The sequence below is a fragment of the Malaclemys terrapin genome, chromosome 10, assembly GCF_027887155.1.
Source record: "Malaclemys terrapin pileata isolate rMalTer1 chromosome 10, rMalTer1.hap1, whole genome shotgun sequence".
Taxonomy (NCBI): Eukaryota; Metazoa; Chordata; order Testudines; family Emydidae; genus Malaclemys; species Malaclemys terrapin.
Window position 1 is genome coordinate 43,367,499 of NC_071514.1, and position 22,532 is coordinate 43,390,030.

At 59.0% G+C, this 22,532-nt stretch overlaps 1 protein-coding gene across 11 annotated transcripts in view; it reads left to right on the forward strand.

Moving 5' to 3' along the window:
- The window catches only part of PARP6 (poly(ADP-ribose) polymerase family member 6), a 55,283-nt gene that overhangs the window by 16,233 nt on the left and 16,518 nt on the right, over positions 1-22,532 (forward strand). Inside the window, exons 3-19 of one of the 11 annotated variants that reach the window (XM_054043091.1) lie at positions 1,482-1,559; positions 2,553-2,647; positions 6,118-6,178; positions 7,022-7,112; positions 8,595-8,661; positions 10,437-10,586; positions 11,431-11,608; positions 12,896-12,949; positions 13,952-14,047; positions 15,385-15,477; positions 15,856-15,981; positions 16,743-16,808; positions 17,392-17,459; positions 18,812-18,884; positions 19,354-19,466; positions 20,867-20,939; positions 21,718-21,787. In XM_054043091.1, coding sequence (XP_053899066.1) covers positions 1,482-1,559; positions 2,553-2,647; positions 6,118-6,178; positions 7,022-7,112; positions 8,595-8,661; positions 10,437-10,586; positions 11,431-11,608; positions 12,896-12,949; positions 13,952-14,047; positions 15,385-15,477; positions 15,856-15,981; positions 16,743-16,808; positions 17,392-17,459; positions 18,812-18,884; positions 19,354-19,466; positions 20,867-20,939; positions 21,718-21,787 — 1,552 coding nt within the window. The remainder of the gene's footprint in view (positions 1-1,481; positions 1,560-2,552; positions 2,648-6,117; positions 6,179-7,021; positions 7,113-8,594; positions 8,662-10,436; positions 10,587-11,430; positions 11,609-12,895; positions 12,950-13,951; positions 14,048-15,384; positions 15,478-15,855; positions 15,982-16,742; positions 16,809-17,391; positions 17,460-18,811; positions 18,885-19,353; positions 19,467-20,866; positions 20,940-21,717; positions 21,788-22,532) is intronic. The other 10 variants (XM_054043092.1, XM_054043093.1, XM_054043094.1 and 7 more) reach the window with 10 other exon arrangements.

The following is a 22,532-nucleotide window of genomic DNA, read 5'->3' on the forward strand; positions in this document are numbered from 1 at the left end:
CTTGAATTCAATTCTTGGGGTTCAGATACAGAGCAGAGATGAGCTTGTAGTTGCCAAAAGTCCTTTTAGAAATAGTCCAGAGGTTATAGTCCAATGTCCGTATTCAGGGTGGCTCCAGTCAATGACTGGGGATCTCAATCCTTGTGGCTTAAGGTTTCCCCCCTTGAAACCCAAAGCAGATCTGAGATGAAGTAGGATCATGTCCCAAAGTACTTATACATTTCCAGCAGCCTTTTGGCCTGAGAAAACAATAGGCTTAACTCTCCTTCTCCCAAACATCCTGGCAATTAGCACAGGGTAATTTATCCATTAAACAATTCAGATACAGGTTACCACAACCTTCAAAGAGACACATAGACAATAATACTATTTCACTCAAGTATCTTCCTAAATGTTAATATTCCTTTTTTGATCTTTGCATCAAAGCTATAGCAATAGACAAGACTTGTTTGCTTATATCACAAGACCTGAGCAAACATCTACCCTTCCACTTCTAACAATGAAGACTTGCATTTCATTTACATATCTTCCTAACCAGTCTCTAAAGTTCAGCCATGGGTCAGGTCAGTCTGTGAGTTAATTAACTCTTTCTGGCCCTGTCATCTTTCAATGAGATATTATATTACACTCATAATGTCACAAACAAGTTTAGGCTTGAAATTAGACAAAGGTTTCTAACCCTCAGAGGAGTGAAGTTCTGGAACAGCCTGCCGAGGAAAGCAGTGGGGGCAAAAAACCTAACTGGCTTCAAGGCTGAACTTGATAAGTTTATGGAGAGGCTGGTATGATGGGACTGCCTACAATAGCATATGGCCCATTGGTGACTGCTAGCAGCAGATATCCCCAATGGCTGGTGGTGGGACACTAGATGAGCAGGGCTCTGAGTTACTACAGTCTGGCTGGGGGTCATGACCACATGCTCAGGCTTCAACTGATAACCATGTTTGGGGTCAGGAAGGAATTTCTCCCTAGGTCAGATTGGCCAAGACCCACGAGTTTTTTTTGCTTTCCTCTGAAGCATGGGTCACTTGCAGGTTTATACCAGTGTAAATGGTGGATTCTCTTTAACTTGGAGTCTTTATACCATGATTTGAGGACTTCAGTAACTCTGCTAGAGGTTAGGGGTCTGTCACAGGAGTAGGTGGGTGAGATGCTGTGGCCTGTGATGTGCAGGAGGTCAGACTAGATGATCATTCTTGATGGTCCCTTTTGACCTTAAAGTCTGTCAGTTTATGAACTGTAACCTGGGATACTAGCCCCTCCTCCAAGGGGCTGATGCGAGACTCCACGAATGGCTCTGAGGTGCTCAGATGCTCCGGAGATTAAGGCCATACCAGTACATAGAGAGAGCCCACTTCAGTCCCCTCTGCCCTGGCCTGGCAAACTGACCCTTCTGCTCTGAGCTGGGTGCGAGCGAGATGGCCATGGACCCAAGGCTCCGGCTGTGGCTTGTAAACACTAACAACAGTCTCTTCTCACAGGACATCAAAGGCCAGTACTGGACTGACGATGATTCGGATGGAGACAATGAGTCGGAGGAATTCCTCTATGGAGTCCAGGTAAGGAGCTGGGTGACCCGCCGGCTGCCCCTGGGGCCATGGTGCAGTGCTGAAACCAGCGTGGCAGAGTTCGAGGACCTCTGCTGTGTGCCAGGGCAGCGTATCCAGTGGGATTGGCACGGGAAACTCGGTGGGGAGTGATGGGAGTGATGTGACTTGTTGGTCCCCTGTGCCCCGTGGAGCCGTGCTCACACACTGCTGGGACCCTGGATTCAAGCTCTCAGCTGGTGCAAACCTATCCAGCTCCACGGACTGACAGCAGCGCCCCAGGGCCACTGGCTCCCAGAGCCGCTGAGCGTCTGGCCCTTGGCTAGAGCTGGCAGTGTCCAGGAGGCCGTGTTGTGCCTGTGCCTGTGCCTGTCCCTGTCCTGGGGAGACCCTGGTGGGCAGCTTGGTTGGGAGCACAGCACCCGCCTTTCTGCAAGGGGCCACAGGCGTGGAGCCTTTTAGTTCAGCATTTTCCAGGTTCCTGCCAATGGCCCTTCCTGCAGACTGGCAGTGCCCTGGCACCCCTCCACTGGGCGGCAGAGCCCTGGGGACATGCTGGGGGGTGCTACTGACAGTTCTTCATTAGCGCCCCAGTGCGTCCTGCTGGGCTCTGGTCATAGGTGACTGGGGCGTGGGAACTGCCTCTGCCTTCTCTCCAGGAGAGCGCGCTGGGGTGGCCTCTCCCAGTCGTTCTGACTGCAGCGGACATCAGTGTCTGGAGCTATGACAGTCTCACTGCACGGCTGGGAGGCAGGTGTGGCGATGTCCCTCAGTCCTCCTCCACAGCCCCCGCTGCCAGGAAATCCTGGGCCTCTGCCAGCTCATCTCAAGCCTGAGCTAAACCCTGGCCCCCACCCCATTCTCCCCTCCCCCCAGCTCTGCCAGTGCACCTCAGTCCCAACCTGCAGCCCCCACTGCTATCTGCCTAGCTGGGGCCCAGCACACTCATGCTGGCTGTAGCCTGTCTGAACTCCCTCCCCTCCCCACTCTGGCGGTGTGTTGCAGGGGACCTGCGCAGCGGATCTGTACCGACACCCGCAGCTGGATGCCGACATTGAGTCGGTGAAGGAGATCTACAGCGAGAACTCTGCATCCGTCAGGTGCGTAGGGCGGACGGGACTCAGCCCCGGTCAGCAGCTTCCTCCTGGCTGCCCCATGGAGGCTGCACTGACAGCCACTCTCCTCTCTGCACTGGTGAGCAGAGATCACAGCTTGTCCATAGAGGGCAACACGTTCCCTGCATCTCCTTGCTGGGATGCCAGGATGGGGACTACCCAGAGCCCCTGCCTATGCCTCAGAGATGGGGAGAGGATCCACACTGGGACAAGAATCTGAGCTGCCAGGATGGGAAGGTGCAGAAAACCCGCCTAAAACGCTGATTGGTGCTGGGATCTGCACCCCAAGCTTATACAGGAGCTTGTCGCAAAGGGCTGAGATGGTGCCAGCTTTGCTGTGAACCATGTCCCCTTGGTGAGGGTATGAATGGCCCAATTAGCAGTAGAGACAGGTCCAGGCTGCATTTGGATGGGGGGTTGGTCCGGACCCCTCTCTAGTCAGAGGGAAAAGAGTCATAGCCATGAACAGTCTTCAGATATGTTGAAGGTTATAAAGAGGAGGGTGATCAGTTGTTCTTCGTGTCCGCTCAAGGTAGGACAAGAAGAAATGGTCTTAATCTGCATCGAGATTTAGGTTAGATATTAGGAAGAACTTTCTAAGGATAGTTAAGCTCTGGAGCTTTGTAAGACCAGGCCAGACAAACCCATCAGGGATGGTTGAGGTTTGCTTGGTCCTGCCTCAGGGCTGGAGCTAGGCTGTGGCTCATCAGGCTGCTGCACCCCAGAGACTCAGGTCCCTCTCCCATTCCCCCTTGCTCTGCGGAGGGGAGTACGTGACTACAGGCCTTGCCATGGAGCAGCTTGCTCCCCCTCCCTATGCTCCTCTGACTGCTAAGTGGGGCTGGGGAGCCAGGGCCATGCCCACCCCTTGCCCTGGCTGCCAGCTCTAATCACAGCCCTGGGCTGAGGAGAGCCGTTGGCAGTGCCACGGAGCAGGACTCGGGGCAGTTCTCCTTGCCATGGACTCCTCTGTGCTCTCAGCTCCTCCACTGCCCTGCACGTCAGCCATGCTGCCCGGTGTGGAGGGTGAAAGTCTCACCTTGCATGTGGCCCAGGCACGTGGACAGATCTGCTGGGCATGGGCGGGGGAGGGGAAGAGGGCTGCCTGGTGCCCCCCTGCCCAAGCTGCAAGCCCCTGCAGAACTGAATTTCACTCCCAGGGCGGTGATGCCCAGAGCCATCTGCCTGAATCCTGTCCCTGGCTATGCAGTGGGGCTGAATCAGCCAGCACCCTCTGGAGCCATGGGCCTGTGTGGGCAGGAGCTGGCCCTGAGATCACAGCATAGCCCCCTCCCTGAGTGGGGCAGGCACCTGCGGGGAGATGGGAAAGCCACTGAGTGCCAGCCGAGCGGGGTCCCCCCACTTGCCTCCTGCCTAAATACAGGGAACGATGCAGGGGTTCTCGCTCCCCCACTCTGTGAGCAGCAGGAGCCGGGAAGGCTGGAAAAGGGGAGGAGGGAGGGACCAGCCTGGGGAGGCATCATGGCGGCCTGGGGGAGCCTGCTGTTCTTCCCTTGGTGAAGCTGAACAGCAGTTAGGCCGGCGGGGCCATTCGCCCAGGGAGAGCCCCAAACGCTTCTCAAATGCGTCTAACCGAGGGGCCAGGCGCTCAGAGCCGAGCGGGGGGATCCATCAGGACTGTGTGGCTGGGCCGGAGGCCCCCGATTCTGCGAGATTTCCTTCCAGACCTAGTTAGAGTATACAGGGCGTTTCCTATGCGGGGGGAGGTGGGGGAGGCGATGAAAGCAGCATCCCCTGGGGAACAGCCGTTACAAAGGGCCAGTCCCATCTCTGCCTAGAACCTTCTAGCACCTTTCGCTGGCCTAAGTGCCGTGCGGCGCAGGGGGGGCCCATCTCTGTGCTGGGGTGTTGGGGAGGCAGGTGTTATGCCTGACCCAGGCTGGGGAGTCCAGCCAAGTGTGACCGATGTGCTGAGCGAAGGCAGAGGCCCAGGAGTGTCAACTGCCATTGATCACTTCAGACTCACTCCCCCACCCCCGGGGATTGGCCAGGTGGCTTTGGGGAGCACGGCGCACCAGGCCCAGATTTCATGAAGCCCCTTTCTGGGGCAGTAAGGAAGGGAGGTGCTTTGGTCCCCCTGCAGGCATGACCAAGGCCAGGCAAGCTCTGACCTTGTGACTGTCCCTAGCCCCTTCTCTGAGACCTGGAAACCTCCAAGGGGTATGGGTCCTTCAGGAACAGGCATCTCTTTTGGATCGGGATGTCACGAGGAGGGTCAGGCTTGAGCCAGGAGGTTTGGGGGCCAGCACAGATCTGACTTTGGGGTGCTTGGGTGAGGGCTGTGGTTTGGCCCAATATAGAGACTGGAGGTGGGCCTGAACTGAGACCCCTGGGCTTTCGGGTGTGGCTAAGGAGTTTGTACCCTGCCCCCATCTCTAATAGAGACGGGGGCTTGTGCAGTTCAGATCCGGATCTACGAGCTTTGGGGTGGGGGAGAGGGGGGTCGGACCCAGCGTTCCAATTCTCCTCCATCCCGAGTGAACGTGTTTGCTGCTGTTGGGAGAGGTTGAGGCTCTTGGCTCCCATATCAGTCCAGCCTGGAGGCGACTGGCGAGCCCTTGGCCCAGGAACATGCCCCTGCCCATGGGAGCTGTGTGGAGCAGGGGCTGCCTTTTCCTGACATGTCTGTAGTGCAGGATGGCTCTGATCCCTGAGTGGGGCCCCTAGGTCCTACTGCCATGCAAATACCACCAGCAATCCAGGATGGGATTGTGTCCCATGGGAGCATGGCCAGGATCAGCCAATGGGGGCCTGGCCAGCTGTGCCCCAGACGGTTGTGGGGGGCTGTGGGCCAGCAGGCACTCGATGGAGGTGAGTAACTGGTTGCTCGCAGAAGGGCTGAGTGGAAGGGCTTTGTGGTCATTATTAATTATTGGGAGCACCTATTGGCCCAGGCCTGGCAGAGAGCCCCGGGGTGCTAGGAGCTGTACGGAGAGAACCAATGGACAGACCCTTCCCCAAAGAGCTATGATTTGTGATTTCCTGCTGCATGGGCCAGGCTGGGTCTCGGTGCGGAGTGCAGATGTTTGCTGCTCATCTCAGTGAGAGATCATTGCATTGTTTTCCCACATACCAAACGTGGTGTGAGTGTGCTGTGGGGGCTGTGGGGCCTGTTTGCCATGCGGAGACTGTGGGGTGTGTGCTGTGGTGGGGCTGTGGAGTATGTGTACGTAGGGGTTCTGTGGTGGGTGTCTGTGCCATGGGGGGCTGTGGGGTGTGCCATGGGGGTGCTGCAGCATGTGCTGTGGTGTGTTTTTGGTACGCCTGTGAACATCCACACTTGTACAGCTGGTTTATAAATCCCCTGCCAGGAGAGGTGGGCTTTCGATGCTCCCGGGCGCCGGCTGGTGGATCCGCCCCAAGGAAAAGCTGATCCCAATGGAGCTGAGCATGTGGCTCTGGCCCAGCCCCTAATCCTGCCTGTCTCTTTGCAGAGAATATGGGACCATTGACGACGTGGACATCGACCTCCACGTCAATATCAGCTTCCTGGATGTAAGTGGCACTGGGGCTCTCGGTGGGTGGTTACATGTGCTCCTGGGCCTCATTCCCAGCGGCTGAACAGCCCCATGCACGACCCTCCTGTGTGGGTAGGAGCTGGCGGTCACACCCGCTGCCGCTGGACGGACAACTCCCTCTCGGGTTCCAGTAGGGTCTCACATTCCCCTGTGACCGCAGAGATCTGATAAAGCTCTACCCAGCCTTGTACAAACACACCCGCTGGTCGGAATGAAAATGCCCCACCTCCAGAGGATTTGCGTTTGCAAAGAGCTTGGGAAATACAAACACGCTCTGTGTTAGATCGTTAAAGTTTCTGGGCTGAATCCAACTGTCCCTACTCAGTGTTTGCTCCCGGCTTACTTGGTGGGCGTAGACGTCTGTTCCCTGCGGAGAATCGGCTCAGGGCCACCGCACAGGCAGAGATGGATAATGAGCAGTTAGTGGCAGGTTTTGTGAGTTACCCAGAGGTTTGGGGGTGCGCAGAAGTGGGATCCCAGAGGTGGGGGTCGGGACGCTTTGAGATCTGACATAGCTCAGTGCAGAAGGGCTGCTGGGGAGCACTCAGCCATAGCAGCAGGGAGACGCGGTAGCTCTCCTGCCAGAGAGGCCAAACCATCGCCCTGGAGCACTGACAAGAACAATCGCAGGCCTGTGGCAATGGCCATCAGCACTGTAGCCAGATACCGGGCGCTCTCTGATGCTGCTGCTGGGTGATCGTGCCGATGGGCGACGGGCGCTCAGCCCTACCCAGGATCAGGCCCTTCTTTGGCTGCCCTCCAGTAAGGAGCGAGAGCCCTCAGCTCTCTCTGCCCTTCCCCAGCTCTGCTCTCTCTGCAGGAGGAGGTGTCGACGGCCTGGAAGGTCCTACGGACCGAACCCATTGTCCTGAGGCTGCGGTTCTCCCTCTCCCAGTACCTGGATGGACCCGGTGAGTGCCAGCCTATGCTGGGGGAACAGAGAGAGCGACAGCAGGGCAGCACCGCACCTTGGCCTCGTAATTCATCCTCTGCCCAGGATTCTGTCCCCTGCCCTGCCCACAAGCCGAGGGCAAGCTAGAGAAGAGGATGATTGGTTGGATGCCCTGCTCTGTAGGGAAAAGCATGGAGAATGCTGAGTCAGATTGGCTCAGGGAAAGGGGGCCTTGAGTCATACGCTGAATAGTCAGGGCAACATGAACAGCCACCAGTAGCCTGTCCAGCATCCCAGCCAAGCAAGAGGGTACCCTGGAGGCAGTGTGGGCTAGTGGCTAGAGCACTGGACTGAGCCTTTGGAGACCTGGGCTCTATTCCGAGCTCTGGCCTGCTGGGTGACCTTGGGCAGGTCACGTCCTCGCTCTGTGCCTCAGTTTCCCCATCTTGTAAAACAGGGATAATGAGGCTGCCCTCCGTTGTAATGTGTTTTGCGATTGACTGAGGAAAGATGCTCTGTAAGAGCTCAGTATTATTATCACTACACTGCAGAATCCATTGGGGAAAATTAAATACGTGATCCGTGGGCCGCAATTATCCCTGGCACAATTCTGCAGGCTCCAGGGGCAGCTTGGTCCATCTGTCCATCTGTGGTGGGGGTGGCCTATGCAAACCTCTCTGCACTATGGAGTTCCCAGTGGCTATTGGGACTCTGTGGAGAGGCACCTGGACCCATTGCATGGGTATTGGCTCGACCCCCTGGTTTGCAATGACCATCCAGGGCTTCAGGGCTTCCCTGTTCCCAGGCTCTCCAAGGGGATGATGGGAAACAGCCCCCCATGAGACCTGCCAGCCCTTCTCCCTGGCCTGGGAGTCACAGGGGTTGGGTTCCTTAGGGGTGGGGGTGTCTGTGCTTCCACTCCTCCCAGTCCACTGGAAATTGTGCAGAACTTCCGAGGCGTCATGGGGGTTCCCGACCTGGAAATCACCCTTGTGTGGAGCAGCCAGTGGGAAGCCGTATCCTCCGAGATGACAGGTTGGCCAGTGTCAGAGCCTTTGTGGAGGGAATCCATTCAATCTGCCTAAACTTGGGCAGTGTTTTGGCTTTCCTCTCCCTATTTGTGGCACCACAGAGTGCGATCTGGCCCAGTTAACACTCAGCTACCAAGTTGTGTGGACTCCAGGAGCTCTGTAGCTCAGCACTCAGAGTGTTTGAAATCAAGGAGCGGGGTGCCTTAGCCAGTCCCTTGGCTGGGAGACCACTCGGGAAGAGCTATGTGCTGCTGGTGATTCAGTGGGCAGCATTCTGTTCCCTGAGTCAGCCCCGGCCCAGTTGCCCGCAGAGGTGTGGCAACCTATTTGTGTTTATGGCCCGTTCTGCAAGTGCCCTATGCGGCTTGGTGTGGCAGCGGGCTGGGTGAAGGCATTTCCGTCTGTGGGTAAAGTGCCCTGGGAGGTGGGGAGCTTGGTATTGATGTTGGCTGACTCTGATCTCTCTGCAGAGCCATCGATCGAGGTTTTCCAGCCATCTAATAAGGAGGGGTTTGGCTTGGGTCTTCAGCTGAAAAAGTAAGGCCAGTGAGCTTGTCACCAGGACATGCAGTTGGGGCATCTTCCCCTAGGCCAGTGCGAGGCTGGGGCCAAAAGGGCTAACACGATCTTGGGCTGTATAAACAGGGGAGCCATGAGTAGGAGCAGAGAGGTTACTTTGTCTCTGTATCTGGCACTGGTGTGAGTGCTGCTAGATTCTGGGCCCACAGCTCAAGAAGGATGGTGATACATTGGAGAGGGGTCAGAGAAGAGCCATGAAAAGGATTAAAGGATTAGAAAATAGTGACAGATTCCAGGAGCTCCATCTATTTAGCTTAACAAAGAGAATGTTAAAGGGGGACTTGATGCCAGGCTATAAGAACCTACATGGGAACAAATACTGGCTAAAGGCTCTTACAGTCAAACAGAGAAAGGTGTAACAAGATCCAATGGCTGGAAGTTGAAGCCAGACAGATGCAGCCTGGAAATAAGATGTTCTTTTCTAACAATGAGAGGAATTGAAACAATTTACCCAGGATCATGGTGGATTCTCCATCCCTGGTGATTTGTAAACCAAGACTGGCTGTTTGTCTACCAGCCCTGCTCTGGTTCACACAGGGGGTAATTCAGGGATCCCTTGACCCGGGTTGTAAGGGAGACCACCATGCAAGATGATCACAATGGTCCCTTCTGGCTTTAGGATGCAGGACTCTGTGAGTGCCTGTTAGTGCAGAAGGGGCAGCTGGGCAGGATGCAGGGGCAGCAGGTTGTATTTATGTTTATTGGTCTGTATTTTTCACAGGCCTTTTTAATGCCGTGAGGAGCCTTAGCCAGGGCTGAAATGCCATGGGATCTGGACTCCTGGGCTCCCATCTCTCAATGACTCCCTGAGGCCAGAATATTCCATGGGAGACAGACATGAGCACAAAGCCCAGGGCACTAGGGTTCCTTTGGATTGCCGAGGGGTTTGCTGGGTGGGAGCCATGGTGCCCTGAGTGACTCGCCAGGGGACGGATGGCACAGGGGATTGGCAAAGGGCTGTGGTGCCATGCACCTCTGGTCAAATCCAGCCCATGCCGAGAGGAGACTGTCATAGAATATCAGGGTTATAAGGGACCTCACGAGATCATCTAGTCCAACCCCCTGTTCAAAGCAGGACCAATCCCCAGACAGATTTTTGCCCCAGATCCCGAAATGGCCCCCTCAAGGATTGAACTCACAACCCTGGGTTTAGCAGGCCAATGCTCAAATCACTGAGCTATCCCTCCCCCCTGTCACCATGGAGAGCCATGCGAAATGAGCTGGTGAGCTCCAGTCACTGCCTAGGCCACATGGCCGATGGCACTGACTGGTGCCTTGCTGGAGGAATGGGCGAGTGAGGACATGGGCACCGAACTGTCCGCTTAGGCTGTGATCCTGCCTGTTCCCGCAGCTCCGGTTCTCCCCGCTACACCCCTCTTTCTCACAGCCTGCCAAAGCACCTGGCCTGGAGTAACCTCTGCTGCTGGGGCCTTAGACCGCCCCAGGCAGAAGCTGCCAGCTGGGCTGCTCCATGTCACACAGAGGGTCTGGGTCTCCCCTGCCTCCCCCTGTGACACACCCCTATCCTGAGCTGGGAGGTGGTGGCGCAGGGGAGACCCCGGCCCTTTGGGTTTCGTGATGATCCAATGGGAATTAGACGAGGCCCCTGCTCGCCATCAGACCTGACGCCTAGTCACGTTCCAGGTCTGGCGTTTGTGCCCTTCCCTATGGCCTGAGCGCCAGCTGGCTGGCCCCATCCAGCCTCTGAAGTCACTTCTGGCTCTTCTCCCCAGGATCCTGGGAATGTTCACGTCCCAGCAATGGAAACACCTCAGCAATGATTTCCTGAAGACCCAGCAGGAGAAGCGGCACAGCTGGTTCAAGTCAAGTGGCACCATCAAGAAATTCCGAGCAGGCCTCAGCATCTTCTCTCCCATCCCCAAGTAAGGCTCCCGCAGATGCCCTGGGACTGTCTCCGGCCCAGCTCCCTCCCCGAGCATGGTTCTCTCTGAACTATGGTCCCAGGGTCGTCCCCTGTCCCGTCGGTTCCCACTCTGCGTTTACCCTGTCAGTGTGCATGTGGTGGGATTCATCGCCCCCCCCCCATGCTGCCTGGTCCTCTCCCATGCCCACATGCTGCCAGGGGAGATTTCATTTGCTGCCTCGTCAGCCCAGGAGCCTCCATGGGCACCGTGCAGGACTGGAGTCACTGCCATGCTCTGTGCTGCAGTTTGCCCACCTGTGCTGGGGTGGGGCTGGTGCTGTGTTGGTGCTGTCCCTAATGGTGTCAGGTCTGCCTCTGCTGTGGGGTTCGGGATTTCCTGTGCCAGGCAGGCTGTGCCAGGGCGCTAAAGGCCAGTGAACTGTGGACAAAGCTCAGCCATCCCCTCCTTATTGCTTGGGGGAGTGGGTAGAGCTCACCAGTGTCTCCCCAGACCCCACAGCCAGTGAGTTTTGCAAGAGGGGGAGGCACACGTTGCCTCGGCGGCACTCCCAGCTCCTCTTGGCCCAGGAGCAAGTGACTGGCACTGGGAGCCTCCACAGGGGTGCCGGGGGCACTGATCACCAGGCCCTGGGGCTGGCACCCTTCTTGCTGCTCTCCCCTGCCCCCCAAGCCAGCACTTTGTGACCCCTGAGCTGTGCTGCTAGCTCTACCTGCGCCAGACTGGCAAAGGCCTCCAGATGCCATGCTGCTCTCCCCTTGCCCATACTGCTTTACTCCCCCCCTTCTCCCTGTGTGCTGGCTCTGGCCCCCTGGTGGGCTCATGGCTCCCTCTGTCTCCCCAGGTCTCCCAGCTTCCCCATCATCCAGGACTCCATGCTGAAGGGCAAATTGGGGGTGCCAGAGCTCCGCGTCAATCGCCTTATGAACCGTTCCATCTCCTGCACCATGAAGAACCCCAAGGTGGAGGTGTTCGGCTACCCCCCAAGCACCCAGGCAGGTGTCGCCCCATTCAACATCCTGGTGGGTTTCCTCTGCATCCCCCTGCCTTGGCTCTGGGTGTGTTTTGCTCACACTGACCCTGGAGTGTGCTCCCCATGCTAATGCTCATGCAGGTTTGCCTCCCCCTCTTCCCCACTTCAGCATCTGAGGGATTCCCCTGGGCACAGGCCAGCTCCCCTGCGCGGTCGCCACGCAGCGTGTTGAAACGAGGCCTGTGCAGAATACACTGTGTGTGGCAGCAGAGCTCCTGGCCCTGTTGCAAAGCAGCTGGGCAGCTCCAGCAGATCCTGGTGCCAACAGGGATAACGCCAACCTGGTTTGGCCTGGCACCTGCACCGCCGGGGGCGTACCACCCATTCCTCCAGCTCTCCCGTTCCTCCAGCTCTCGTGCTGTGATAGCAGGTGTTATTGCTTGCCAGCACCCTGCTGTTTGGGAGCTGTGAGTCCTCCCTTCTCGCCAGCGGAGCAGCCAGGCCCTGAGTCAGTGTCCTAATGCACCCTCTTCCTGGGGCATGTCTTCACTGGGAACTCAGCAGCAATGATACGATGGGCCCCTCAGCCGAAGCTGCCTCCTGGAGCATGGCCGTTCTTCCGCCAAGACACAGGCGCTGGCTTTTCTTTCCCCCCGGGGGATGCTCCACCCTCGCTTCACCCCAGGCCCTGCCCCCACTCCACCTCTCTCCACCCTCGCCCCACTTCTTCCTGCCCCACTCCATCCTTTCCCTTGAGGCCCCTGCTGCTTTCTGCTCTCTGCCCTCCCCCAAGTGCCTCCACCAGCTGAACAGCTGATTGGAGGCCCCACCAAACAGCCAATTGGCACCATTGCCAATCAGCTGTGGCCGATGGGTGCTGACCACCCGCTATTTTTTTTCCTGGATGCTTCAGCTCCGGAGCACCCAGAGAGTTAGTGCCTATGTGCCAAGACCTCCTCTGGCTTAGCTCCCTAGTTCTCTTTGCCCGAGAGCCGTTCTCCCCTCCCTTCTGCCGAGGGTGGCGTGAAGCAGGGGCAGTTAGCAGAAGAGCTCTGCCCTGGGACGGGGTCTCAGTGCGCCCTGGCACAGTGCCTGCTGAGCCACCCCAGGTGGATGTCACCCCTTGGAAGGGTGCGGTAAGGTACTGGGGTAGATGAGGGGCAGAGCCCAACATCCTCAGCCATCTGGCACGAGGTCCCATGCAGCAAAGGGGAAGGCGAGCACAGAGCCCTCTGGGCTGCTCCCCGCTCTGCCAGCCCACGCTGAGGGGCACGGTGGCCTGTGGGCCAGGAATGGAGGATAACGTGGCTGGGTCTGGTTTGTGTGCCCTCTGCAGGTCGGCGGCCATTGCAAGAACATCCCCACACTGGAGTATGGTTTTCTCGTCCAGGTAAACCACGGTCGCTAACTGGTGACCCCTGAGAATGTGTCGCCTGCCCTCTCCTCCTGCTCGCCCCCCTCCAGCCTGGCCTTTTCACAGGCGGCTGCTGCCCGCTGGGAGAGACCCAGGTGTCCCGGGCCCTAGAGACAGGGCCTTCTTGTTCTCGACTCTTGTCTTGGCTAGGAGCGGGGTCAAGCTTAGCTACCAGGAGCCAGCTGGGCCGCCTCAGTTCATTGCCTTTCCCTCATGTGGATGCAGGGTAACGCCTTGAGCTCCATTTTTCCGCTTGACCTTAACTCGGCCGAGCTCCCAGGCGAGACCAGGCCTCAAAGGTCCCGCCTCTGAACCCCTAACGCTCCCCCCAGATCTGTGGGTTGCAGGGCAGCTCTCTACCCTGCCGTGGGCTGGCAGCCTGGGGGCTTTGTTCCTCAGAGCTGAGCCAGCAGGGCTGAGCATTTCCAGGCTGACCGGTTGAGGCCTGGGGCAGGGCGCACTGGTCAGCATTCTTCCATCCAGTGCTGGCTGCTGGGAACCCTCCACCTGAGCCATGGTTCCCACATTAACACAGATATCTGGCCTGACACGCAGCCTCCAGGGAGCGACCTGGCCATGTGTTCAGCCCTGCTCCATGTGGTACACACCTCCAGGGAGCCGTGACGTGACCCTGTCTAAACAGGGCCAGCTCCGCTGTCTTGCACCCACCCACACCTGTTCTGATCCTGCCCCTCGAGTTTAGAGGTGGCCTGGTCCTAGCTCAGACAGAGACTCATCCTGGTGAAAGCTCCATGGGAGGTGGTGAATTCTGCCCAGCCAAGTGCCCAGGCCAGCAGGCGGCACAGGACAGAGAAAGCTCAGTGCTAATAAAGGGCCCAGACCTGCCGTTTGCCCCGGGATGGGAAGTGTTGCCTGGCGTGGAGTATGCTCATCCTGTGGCTTGGTGTGGAGGGGGTGGCTTATGCTGGGGTGTGTGGCCTGGAGATGGTCCTGGCTCACTGCGGCCTGGCTGTGCAGATAATGAAGTATGCGGAGCAGCGGATCCCCACCCTGAACGAGTACTGCGTAGTGTGCGACGAGCAGCACGTCTTCCAGAACGGATCCATGCTCAAGGTACAGAGACCTCCAGGCCAGCCTCCCCAGGAGCACCTTCGTGGTGGGGCTGGTCACCGGGAGGGGCCATGGGGGCAGGTGGAGGCAGGCCAAGTGCTGGTGTCCTTTGGATCGGCTGGCACTGGGAGCACTCCTCATTGCCCCTTTGTGCTGCTGGAGTCAGCAAAGGGTGGAGCCCAGGCAGCTTGGGGTTTTATTAACCTGCCCCAGTAAAGGATGGAAACTGGTAACTTGGAGGTGGGGTAATAAGGCAGGCAAAGAGAAGTGCAGTGATTGGTGGAAGGGGATGTGGGAGGAGCCAGGGCCCTTTAAATTGTGCCCAGTGCCACCCCCCTCATCCCCCAGGGAGTGGGTGCAGAGGGAGGTTTGCCATGGTTCAGAGTGGCTGTATCTGGTGGCAGCCCTCTGGCAGTGCTGTCTTCCCTTGCCCCATGGGCTGCTATGTGCCAGGGGCACAGCCAGCGATACGGGGGGGTTCAGCATTGCTCCCTGCCCAGCATCCCGCACCCACAGTCCCCTCTTCACCAATAGCCAGGCCTATGGCGGGGAGTGGGCTTCCCTCCCCCTCCCCCCACCCCCAGCGCAGCAGCTGCATTGTGGTGGTGATGTGTGTGCAGAGGAGCAGAGCGGTACCTGTTCTGCTGCTGCCCCCTGCTGGCTGACTCCTAACTAGCATGGGAGCATTAATCACACACCACTTGGCCCCGCCCAGCTGAAGAGAAGGCAACATCCTTAGGTCTGAATCTTGGGGTGCTGAGCACCCCCACCTCCAGCTGAACTCGAAGGAGCCGGTGGTTGCCCTGTATCTCTTCAAATCTGGCCCAAAGAACCTCAGACTGAGGACTTAGCAACCGAGCACCCAAAGTTAGCGGGCATTCTTGAGAACGCTGGCCTCACTGTACCCAGCCTCAGTTTCCCCACCTGTCATAAGGGGATGGCGCCTCCCAGGGAGAGTGAGCACTAATGAGGGAACGTGTGCTGAGTGCCTTGGATGGCCGGTGCTGGAGCAAGGAGGTGGCCTGTTGTTGTGACATGCAGCTGTAGCTGCTTCTGTGTACAGGAGCCTCGGAGCCATGCGGGAGCTGCATTGCTGGCTTTGACAGAAACAAAAAATATTCCCAGAATGCACCAGGGTCTCTATGGGAACAGGTTCCAGGGGGCAAATGCTGCAGTGTCAGCCCATCTGGGTTGCTAGCATGCCTGGGAGCTGGGGCAGGCTTGCTCCCTGCGGTACCCGCTCCTGGCCAATGGTGAATGACTCCAGTGCTGGGGTCAGTGTGGGAGGCTGGGGCATGGGGCTCTCTCTGACCCCCAGCGTCGCTCTCGTCTCCCTGCAGCCGGCTGTGTGCACGCGGGAGCTGTGTGTCTTCTCCTTCTACACCCTGGGGGTGATGTCTGGCGCGGCGGAGGAGGTGGCCACGGGAGCAGAGGTACCAGTGCCGAGCGGAGGACATCAGCAGGGGCACAGGCAGAGAGTTGGGGGGCGGGAAACTCTGCGCCCGGGGGAGAGCTGTTAGGGAAGGAGCAGAGTGATGGTGCCGCAGCAATGCCATGGCAGGTGAGAGTCCCTTGGAGCGCCTGCTCCCCTGACAGCCCCAGCCCGGAGCGGTGCTGAGCTGATCATCTCGCCCTGACTCGGACAGACCGGATACCTCCCCGCCCCTGATCAGGGCCCTGCTTCCTGGCAGCTGCTGGCTCCGGCGGCCCAGAGGTCCAGGGCTGTATCTCACGTCAGGGCCTGATCTCATGCTGGGGCAGTGGCGCTTCCTTCCTTCCTCCTCCTCTCAGTCACGCTCTCCCCGGCCCAGGTGGTGGACCTGCTTGTGGCCATGTGCCGGGCTGCCCTGGAGTCCCCGCGCAAGAGCATCATCTTTGAGCCGTATCCCTCCGTGGTGGACCCCAGCGATCCCAAAACACTTGCCTTTAACCCTAAGGTAAGCGCCTCATCCCACTGCTGCGAGCAGGGCCCTGGGCCGCTCCTGAGACCACGGCGGTGAGCTCCACCTGGGGGCAGGACTCCCGCTTGGGAGGGTCACTGAGCCGGGGTGTGGCAGCCTGTCCCTTCTCGCTACAGACCCAGCTGCTGCCGCCTGAGGCGGGGGAGATGCCGATCGCTCTCCTGGGGCTGGGCTGGCTCGGCAGGACCTCGTGTTGCTGTCAGTCAAGAAGGCAGTGGTGATCCCAGGCCATTTAAACCCAGACATTTCCAGGTGTGACTACGCTCCAGGGGGAGGAGATGCTACCTGAGCTGGGAGACAGACGTCCTCCTCCCGCCCATTGGGTCCAGGGAGTGGGGCGACTCTGCTCAGGTGCAGGAGTTGGACAGAGGGACGAAGGAATTGCCAGAGCAGATCTGAACAGAGCCCAGGCTCCTGTCTCTGACAGCCACCAGCATCAGTGCTACCAGCCTGCTGTGGCCCAAAGCCAGACTCCTGAGCACCCCTGTGTGAATGGGCGGGGATGGCATCTGATCCACCTCCCACTCACCCTGTGGCTGCAGTGCAGTTCCGATTTGCATTGACACAATGAGGTGGTGAGGCCAGGGGTTCCCTCCACAGGACTGCAGGCTCCCTGGGGAGCTCAGATCCCTGGCATCAGGCTGGGGGGAGAGGGGGGATGGGCAGGAAGGACAGGCCAGGTATGTGCCTGTGTGCGCTGTGCCTGACAGCTGTCTCTTTCCATTCCCACGCCACAGAAGAAGAACTATGAGCGTCTGCAGAAGGCCCTGGACAGTGTGATGTCAATCCGGGAAATGACCCAGGTACGGTAGCCTGTGCTGCCATCGCCGGTCTGGCCTCAGGGCAGACCCAAAATCCAGGCCCCTCTCTGATTCTCTCAGCCCATCCTGCCCCTCCACCCTCACCCAACGGGGTGGCTGCTTGTGTCCCATTGCTGCAGAGGAGGTGACATTCTTGACATTCATTATTACTCATAGGCCCACTGCACTAGAGGTCCCAACCGAGATCCAGGCCCCAGTGTGCTAGGCGCTGCACAGCCCCAGAGGAAGAGCCAGGCTCTTTCCTGAAGAGCTAACAGAGACATGACATCTCCAAGGTCAGGGGCAGGGCTGGGAGTACAGCCTGCTTCTCCTGAGCCCCAGGCCAGAGTCCCAGCCCCTAGTGAGCCAGCGTCCTAGCCACAGGGCACCACTGGTGAGCCAGGTTCGCTTTCCTTTGTCACCCTCCTCTCCCTGTGGAAGGACGCGGGCTGCAGATGCTGGTGACGGAAACCCCAGTGCCCTTGGCGCTCCGACTCAGTTATGTGACTTTCTGACCGAGATGCGCTCCGAGGTGCCCCGTGTCCTGTGCCAGGCCCCAGCATTAGTGCTGCCCTGTTCTTTACAGGGCTCGTATCTGGAAATCAAGAAGCAGATGGACAAGCTGGACCCTCTGGCACACCCTCTCCTGCAATGGTAAGTGCTCCATGTCCTGCTGGGCTGTGGGAGGGTTGGGGCAGAGGTGGGCAAGGGTCTCATAGGATGGATGAGATGCCAGGGGATAAAAGCACCGGCTCACTGAGGGGACCCAGTTACGCTCTCCCCGGGATGAGCAATCTGGGAACAGTGAGGGTTTGAGCTTCCCAGGCAGCACAGAGGCACAGTCCCCAGGGCACGGAGTGTCAGCCCCTATGGTTATTAATGTGTAGAAGCATGACCATCTCTCTGGGCCAATATCAGATGTATTGCCCAGCCTCTGGTTCCCCCGTGCCATCATGAGTGGCTAAAAGCTGTGCTGCTTCTCATACAAACAGCCTCTGCTTGGCCCACTAGGGTAGCATGGGGGGGTGGATGGGTTGGAATTTTGTCATCCTCTCTGGCCCATTGCCAGACACAGAGGCACCAATCCTGAAGGGCTGAAGGAGCTGTGATATCTGCGGATTGGGTGCTGGTTTGAATTGCTTGTGAGCCTTGAAAGGCAACAGTTGAGAGGAAACACTTGTTCTCCCTGAGATCATGTGGCACAGCTGGTTTGTTTTTCTTTTTTTCTGAAGCTTTCAGGACACCACACTGGATGGGCGGGGGTCTGACCTGCCAAGCAGGGGGCAGGACACCACGCTGGATGGGCTGGGGTCTGACCTGCTAGGGCAGGGGGCGGGACACCACACTGGATGAGCTGGGGTCTGATCTGCCAAGCAGGGGGCGGGACACCACACTGGATGAGCTGGGGTCTGATCTGCCAGGGCAGGGGGTGGGACACCACACTGGATGGGCGGGGTCTGATCTGCCAGGGCAGGGGGTGGGACACCACACTGGATGGGCGGGGTCTGATCTGCCAGGGCAGGGGGCGGGACACCACACTGGATGGGCGGGGGTCTGATCTGCCAGGGCAGGGGGCGGGACACCACACTGGATGGGCGGGGTCTGATCTGCCAGGGCAGGGGGTGGGACACCACACTGGATGGGCGGGGTCTGATCTGCCAGGGCAGGGGGCGGGACACCACACTGGATGGGCGGGGTCTGATTTGCCAGGGCAGGGGGCGGGACACCACACTGGATGGGCGGGGGTCTGACCTGCCAGGGCAGGGGGCGGGACACCACACTGGATGGGCGGGGTCTGATCTGCCAGGGCAGGGGGCGGGACGCCACACTGGATGGGCGGGGTCTGATCTGCCAGGGCAGGGGGTGGGACGCCACGCTGGATGGGCTGGGGTCTGATTCAATATGTGAAGAGTGTGGACTGGTCTGATCTAAGATGTCCTAACTGGGCCAATGGCTGATCTGGCAGGGTAACCCCGCAGTTCTAATGGCCTCTTTCCCCTCCCTAGGATAATCTCCAGTAACAGATCTCACATTGTCAAGCTGCCTCTCAGCAGGGTACGTGGCCGCCCCCCTTTCAGGGTACGAGCTCCTTCCTTTTGGGTCAGGCTGGCTGTGTGCCACCATCCTGCTCCCTCCTGCATGCCCAGTGAGTGCAGCCCTGCTCCGTAGGAGCTTCTCCAACCCCCAGTTCCCAGCACGGCTCCCCGGCCCATGTACACTCGCTCCTAGGTCACTGGTAACAGCCTGAAGGCCCTGCCGAGAGGGACTGGGCTGGGAAGGTGAAAGTCTCCATCTGTGGCCATCGCTAGCCACTCAGGGAGCAGCCTTGGTTTGCTTCCACCCCACCAGTCACTGCCTGGCACCCAGCGTCCCTGAGGTGTGGAGGGGTCTGCACTATTGGGCCCTGCACTGGCTCCTGGAGACAGTGGTGGGGTTGGGATGGGGGTTCAGCGCTGGGGACCGACTTCCCTGCATGATCTCTCTCTCTTTTATCTCTCTCTTGTTTGCTCGCTCCCTCCCCTTTTTGCTGGTCTGTTTCCCTTGGTAGCAGCTGAAATTCATGCACACCTCTCACCAGTTCCTCCTGCTGAGCAGCCCCCCAGCCAAGGAAGCCCGGTTCCGCACAGCCAAGAAACTCTACGGGAGCACCTTCGCTTTTCAGTGAGTCTGCGGTGGGATGGGGCCCTTCCCCTTGGGGCAGCTCCCGCTGCTTCTTCCTGGGGGCTCCAAACTGGCTGGTGCTGCCGCCCCGGGTTCTCCTTCACTGCAGCATGTCGGGAGAATCCCTGCAGTGGGGCCTGTCCCTGTCTGGTAGCAATGCCCTGGGGGTGCTAGTGCACAGAGAGAGCAAGCCAAGCCCCTGCTGCAGCAGCTGAACCAGGTACCCAGCCAGGCGAGAGGGTCAGTGTACCTGGGGGAGAACTCTGGCTACAGGCAGGTTGGGGGAATGGGGTTGCTGCTAGATAAGGAAACTTAGGCCCCGATCCAAAGCCCATTGGAGTCAATGGAAAGACCCCCATTGGGCTTTGGATTGGGCCCTGCGAGCCCGCCTGGCAGTGGAATGGTGGTGCTGTGTGCTAGGGAGGGGAGGGACCCTCTGGGTCAGATCAGAACCAGCTCAATCCATTGCCCAGAACAGGGACTCCAGCCCCAAAGGGGCTGGCAGCTGACAGGGACCAGCTAACTTGCATTATTTCCTTATTCTGGGAGGGCAGAGGCGCGGCCAGGCCCAGACGGAGCAGTAAGGGCTGCTCTCCTGAGAATCCCAGCCTACTGCCTCAAAGCCCAGAAGTGCAGAAGGATCTAAACTTACTTGCACTAAGCGGGACCTTCCTGGGGCTGCCTGGCTAAGTCCGTGTTGTGTGGGCATGGCACAGCTGGGCATTCTGGGGCACCGCAGGGCTGATGAGGAGCCCTGGGAGGCTGCCTGCATCCCCAGGGTGTGTGAGTAGGGAGCTCCTTGGGAAGGGCTGCTGGCTGGGACTGCCGAACCTCTGTCTTCATTCTGCCTGGCCCGCCATCCTGCCAGAGGCCCAGGGCCATTCAGAAGAGGAGGCTGGACGTGCCCCAGCACAGGAGAGAGTTCTTGGGACTTTACAAAGCCGCACCAGCCCTAGGGGAGGGTGTATCTGTGGGTCTGACTGCCCTGGAGCAGGAGGTTTGAGTCCAGCTGGCATGGACATAGCCAGGCATAATGGGAGGGGCTAGCCGCCCTAGGTATGTGGCTAGGCTCGCTCCTGGGATTGTCCTCGGGGCGGCCAGCCCCTCCTGGTGCCCGCACTGCCACAGACACGGTGGCGTTTAGCGCTCGCGTGGGCGTCTGTTGCAGCCGGAAGTTCCACCTCTGGCCTTGCCATCCCGGGTGTGGGTGCGTGGGAGAGAGGGAGGCCGGGGCGGGTGCTGCTCTGGTAGCAAGGGAGTGGCTGGCTGTGTGTGTGCTAGGTGCCAGTGAAGGAGTGGAGGGCGGGTGCGTGAGGGGACACGTGTGAGATGGGGCGCATGCAGGATGGCAGTGCTGGGCAGGGCTGTGTGCCTGACGTGCTGGTTCCTTGCTCTTGCAGTGGATCTCACATTGAGAACTGGCATTCCATCCTACGCAACGGGCTGGTCAATGCGTCCTACACCAAACTGCAGGTAACTGCCTGGTGCCAGCCCTCTGCCAGCGTGCTGACCACATGGGCTGGGTGTGGCCACATGCAGGTGACCTAGGCTCTCCTGGGCATTGAGCAAGCCAGTGGGTCTGAGGTCTGGGCTCTGGCCTGGCTGGCATTAAAACAGAGCCCAGCTTTGTGGGGCGAGATTAACCCCTGCAGTGCTGGGCTGCAGTGAGCACCAGCAGCAGAGTCTCCCATCAGCAGGGTGTGCCTGCGGGAGATGTGTCCGAGGGCTCCCAGGGCAGTGGATTTTCACTGACAACCCACCTGGGGAGGGTCCCACGCCCAAGTCCATGCCCTCTCCTCTTCTCACTGCAGCTCAGCTCAGCTCCCAGCAGCTGACTCTCCCAAATCCGCCCCGCTCCCAGCAGTGCCCAGGCACTGGATCTGCAGGCTCAGCTGCTCCTGAGTGGGACAAGCAGACAGAAAAGTAGTTGGACAGACTGACTGGTGGGAGATGGGGGGAGACGGCTAGACAGCATGCAGGAGAGGGGCCTGCAGCGTGGGGCAGATGGACAGACCAACAGGCGGGGGAGGTGCTGGCAGCGTGGGGTGGATGGACAGACCGACAGGCAGAGGAAGGGTCTGCAGCCTGGGGCGGATGGACAGACTGACTAGCAGGGGAGGGCCTGCAGTCTGGCCAGGCTGCGCCCTGTTGGTTTCTTCCCACCCTGGCCCTGGGCTGGTGGATGCGGCACCCCCTGGGTACATGCTCACGCCCTCTGCCTGTGTTGCTCACGCTGGTGTTTTCCTGCAAGCTGCATGGAGCAGCCTATGGCAAAGGCATCTATCTGAGCCCCATCTCCAGTATTTCCTTTGGATACTCAGGTAAGAGGCTCTCCTCTCTCCCCGTCTGTCTGTGCACCCCATGGCCCTGGAGAACTACACGTTCCCCTCCATGTCCTGTTGCAAACCCAGCCTGGGAGGGATGCTGCTGGGCTGGGGCAGTTCTGGGCGCCCTGTGGAAAGGGCTCGTGCCAGTTGCACACCGCTCAGGCTGGGAGAAGCACGTGCAAACAGCATTTTCCAGAAGCCATGTGTATTAGGGAAGGAGAATCCCAGGGACAGTTCTGAGCAGGGTTTCCCACGTGGGTCGGCCTGCACAGCCTGCCCTCCGGGGCTCTGGTCTGCGCACTGGGCTGGGCTTGATGCGAGGCTTATCTGCACATGTTGCTTCCAGCCAGAGCTGTGTGTGACTGGCATGGGTGCCCCCAGACCCTGCTCCTCTGTCACCCCTGTGCTCCAGGCTGTCCCCACTCAGGGCTATTGCCAAGAACAGCTCCATCCAGGGTGGCTGGGCAGGGTGTGCCGGTGGCATGGAGGCAGGTTTAAATTGTAGGGGAGCTGGTCCTGTGGCCTCCTGGGATTAACCCTTGCTCATGCTTGCCTTCTCAGAGACACGTCTGCTTAGTGGCGCCAGCATGCCTGCTTTGTGGTGTGTTTGTGTGTGTGCCTGTCTCAGCTATGGCAGTCCCCATGCATCGCACGGCTCCCTCATTCTCCCCTCCCCACCTCTCTCTCTGTAACATGCCCTGGGATGTACCCACAGCCATTGGCCGGGAGTGCCAGATCC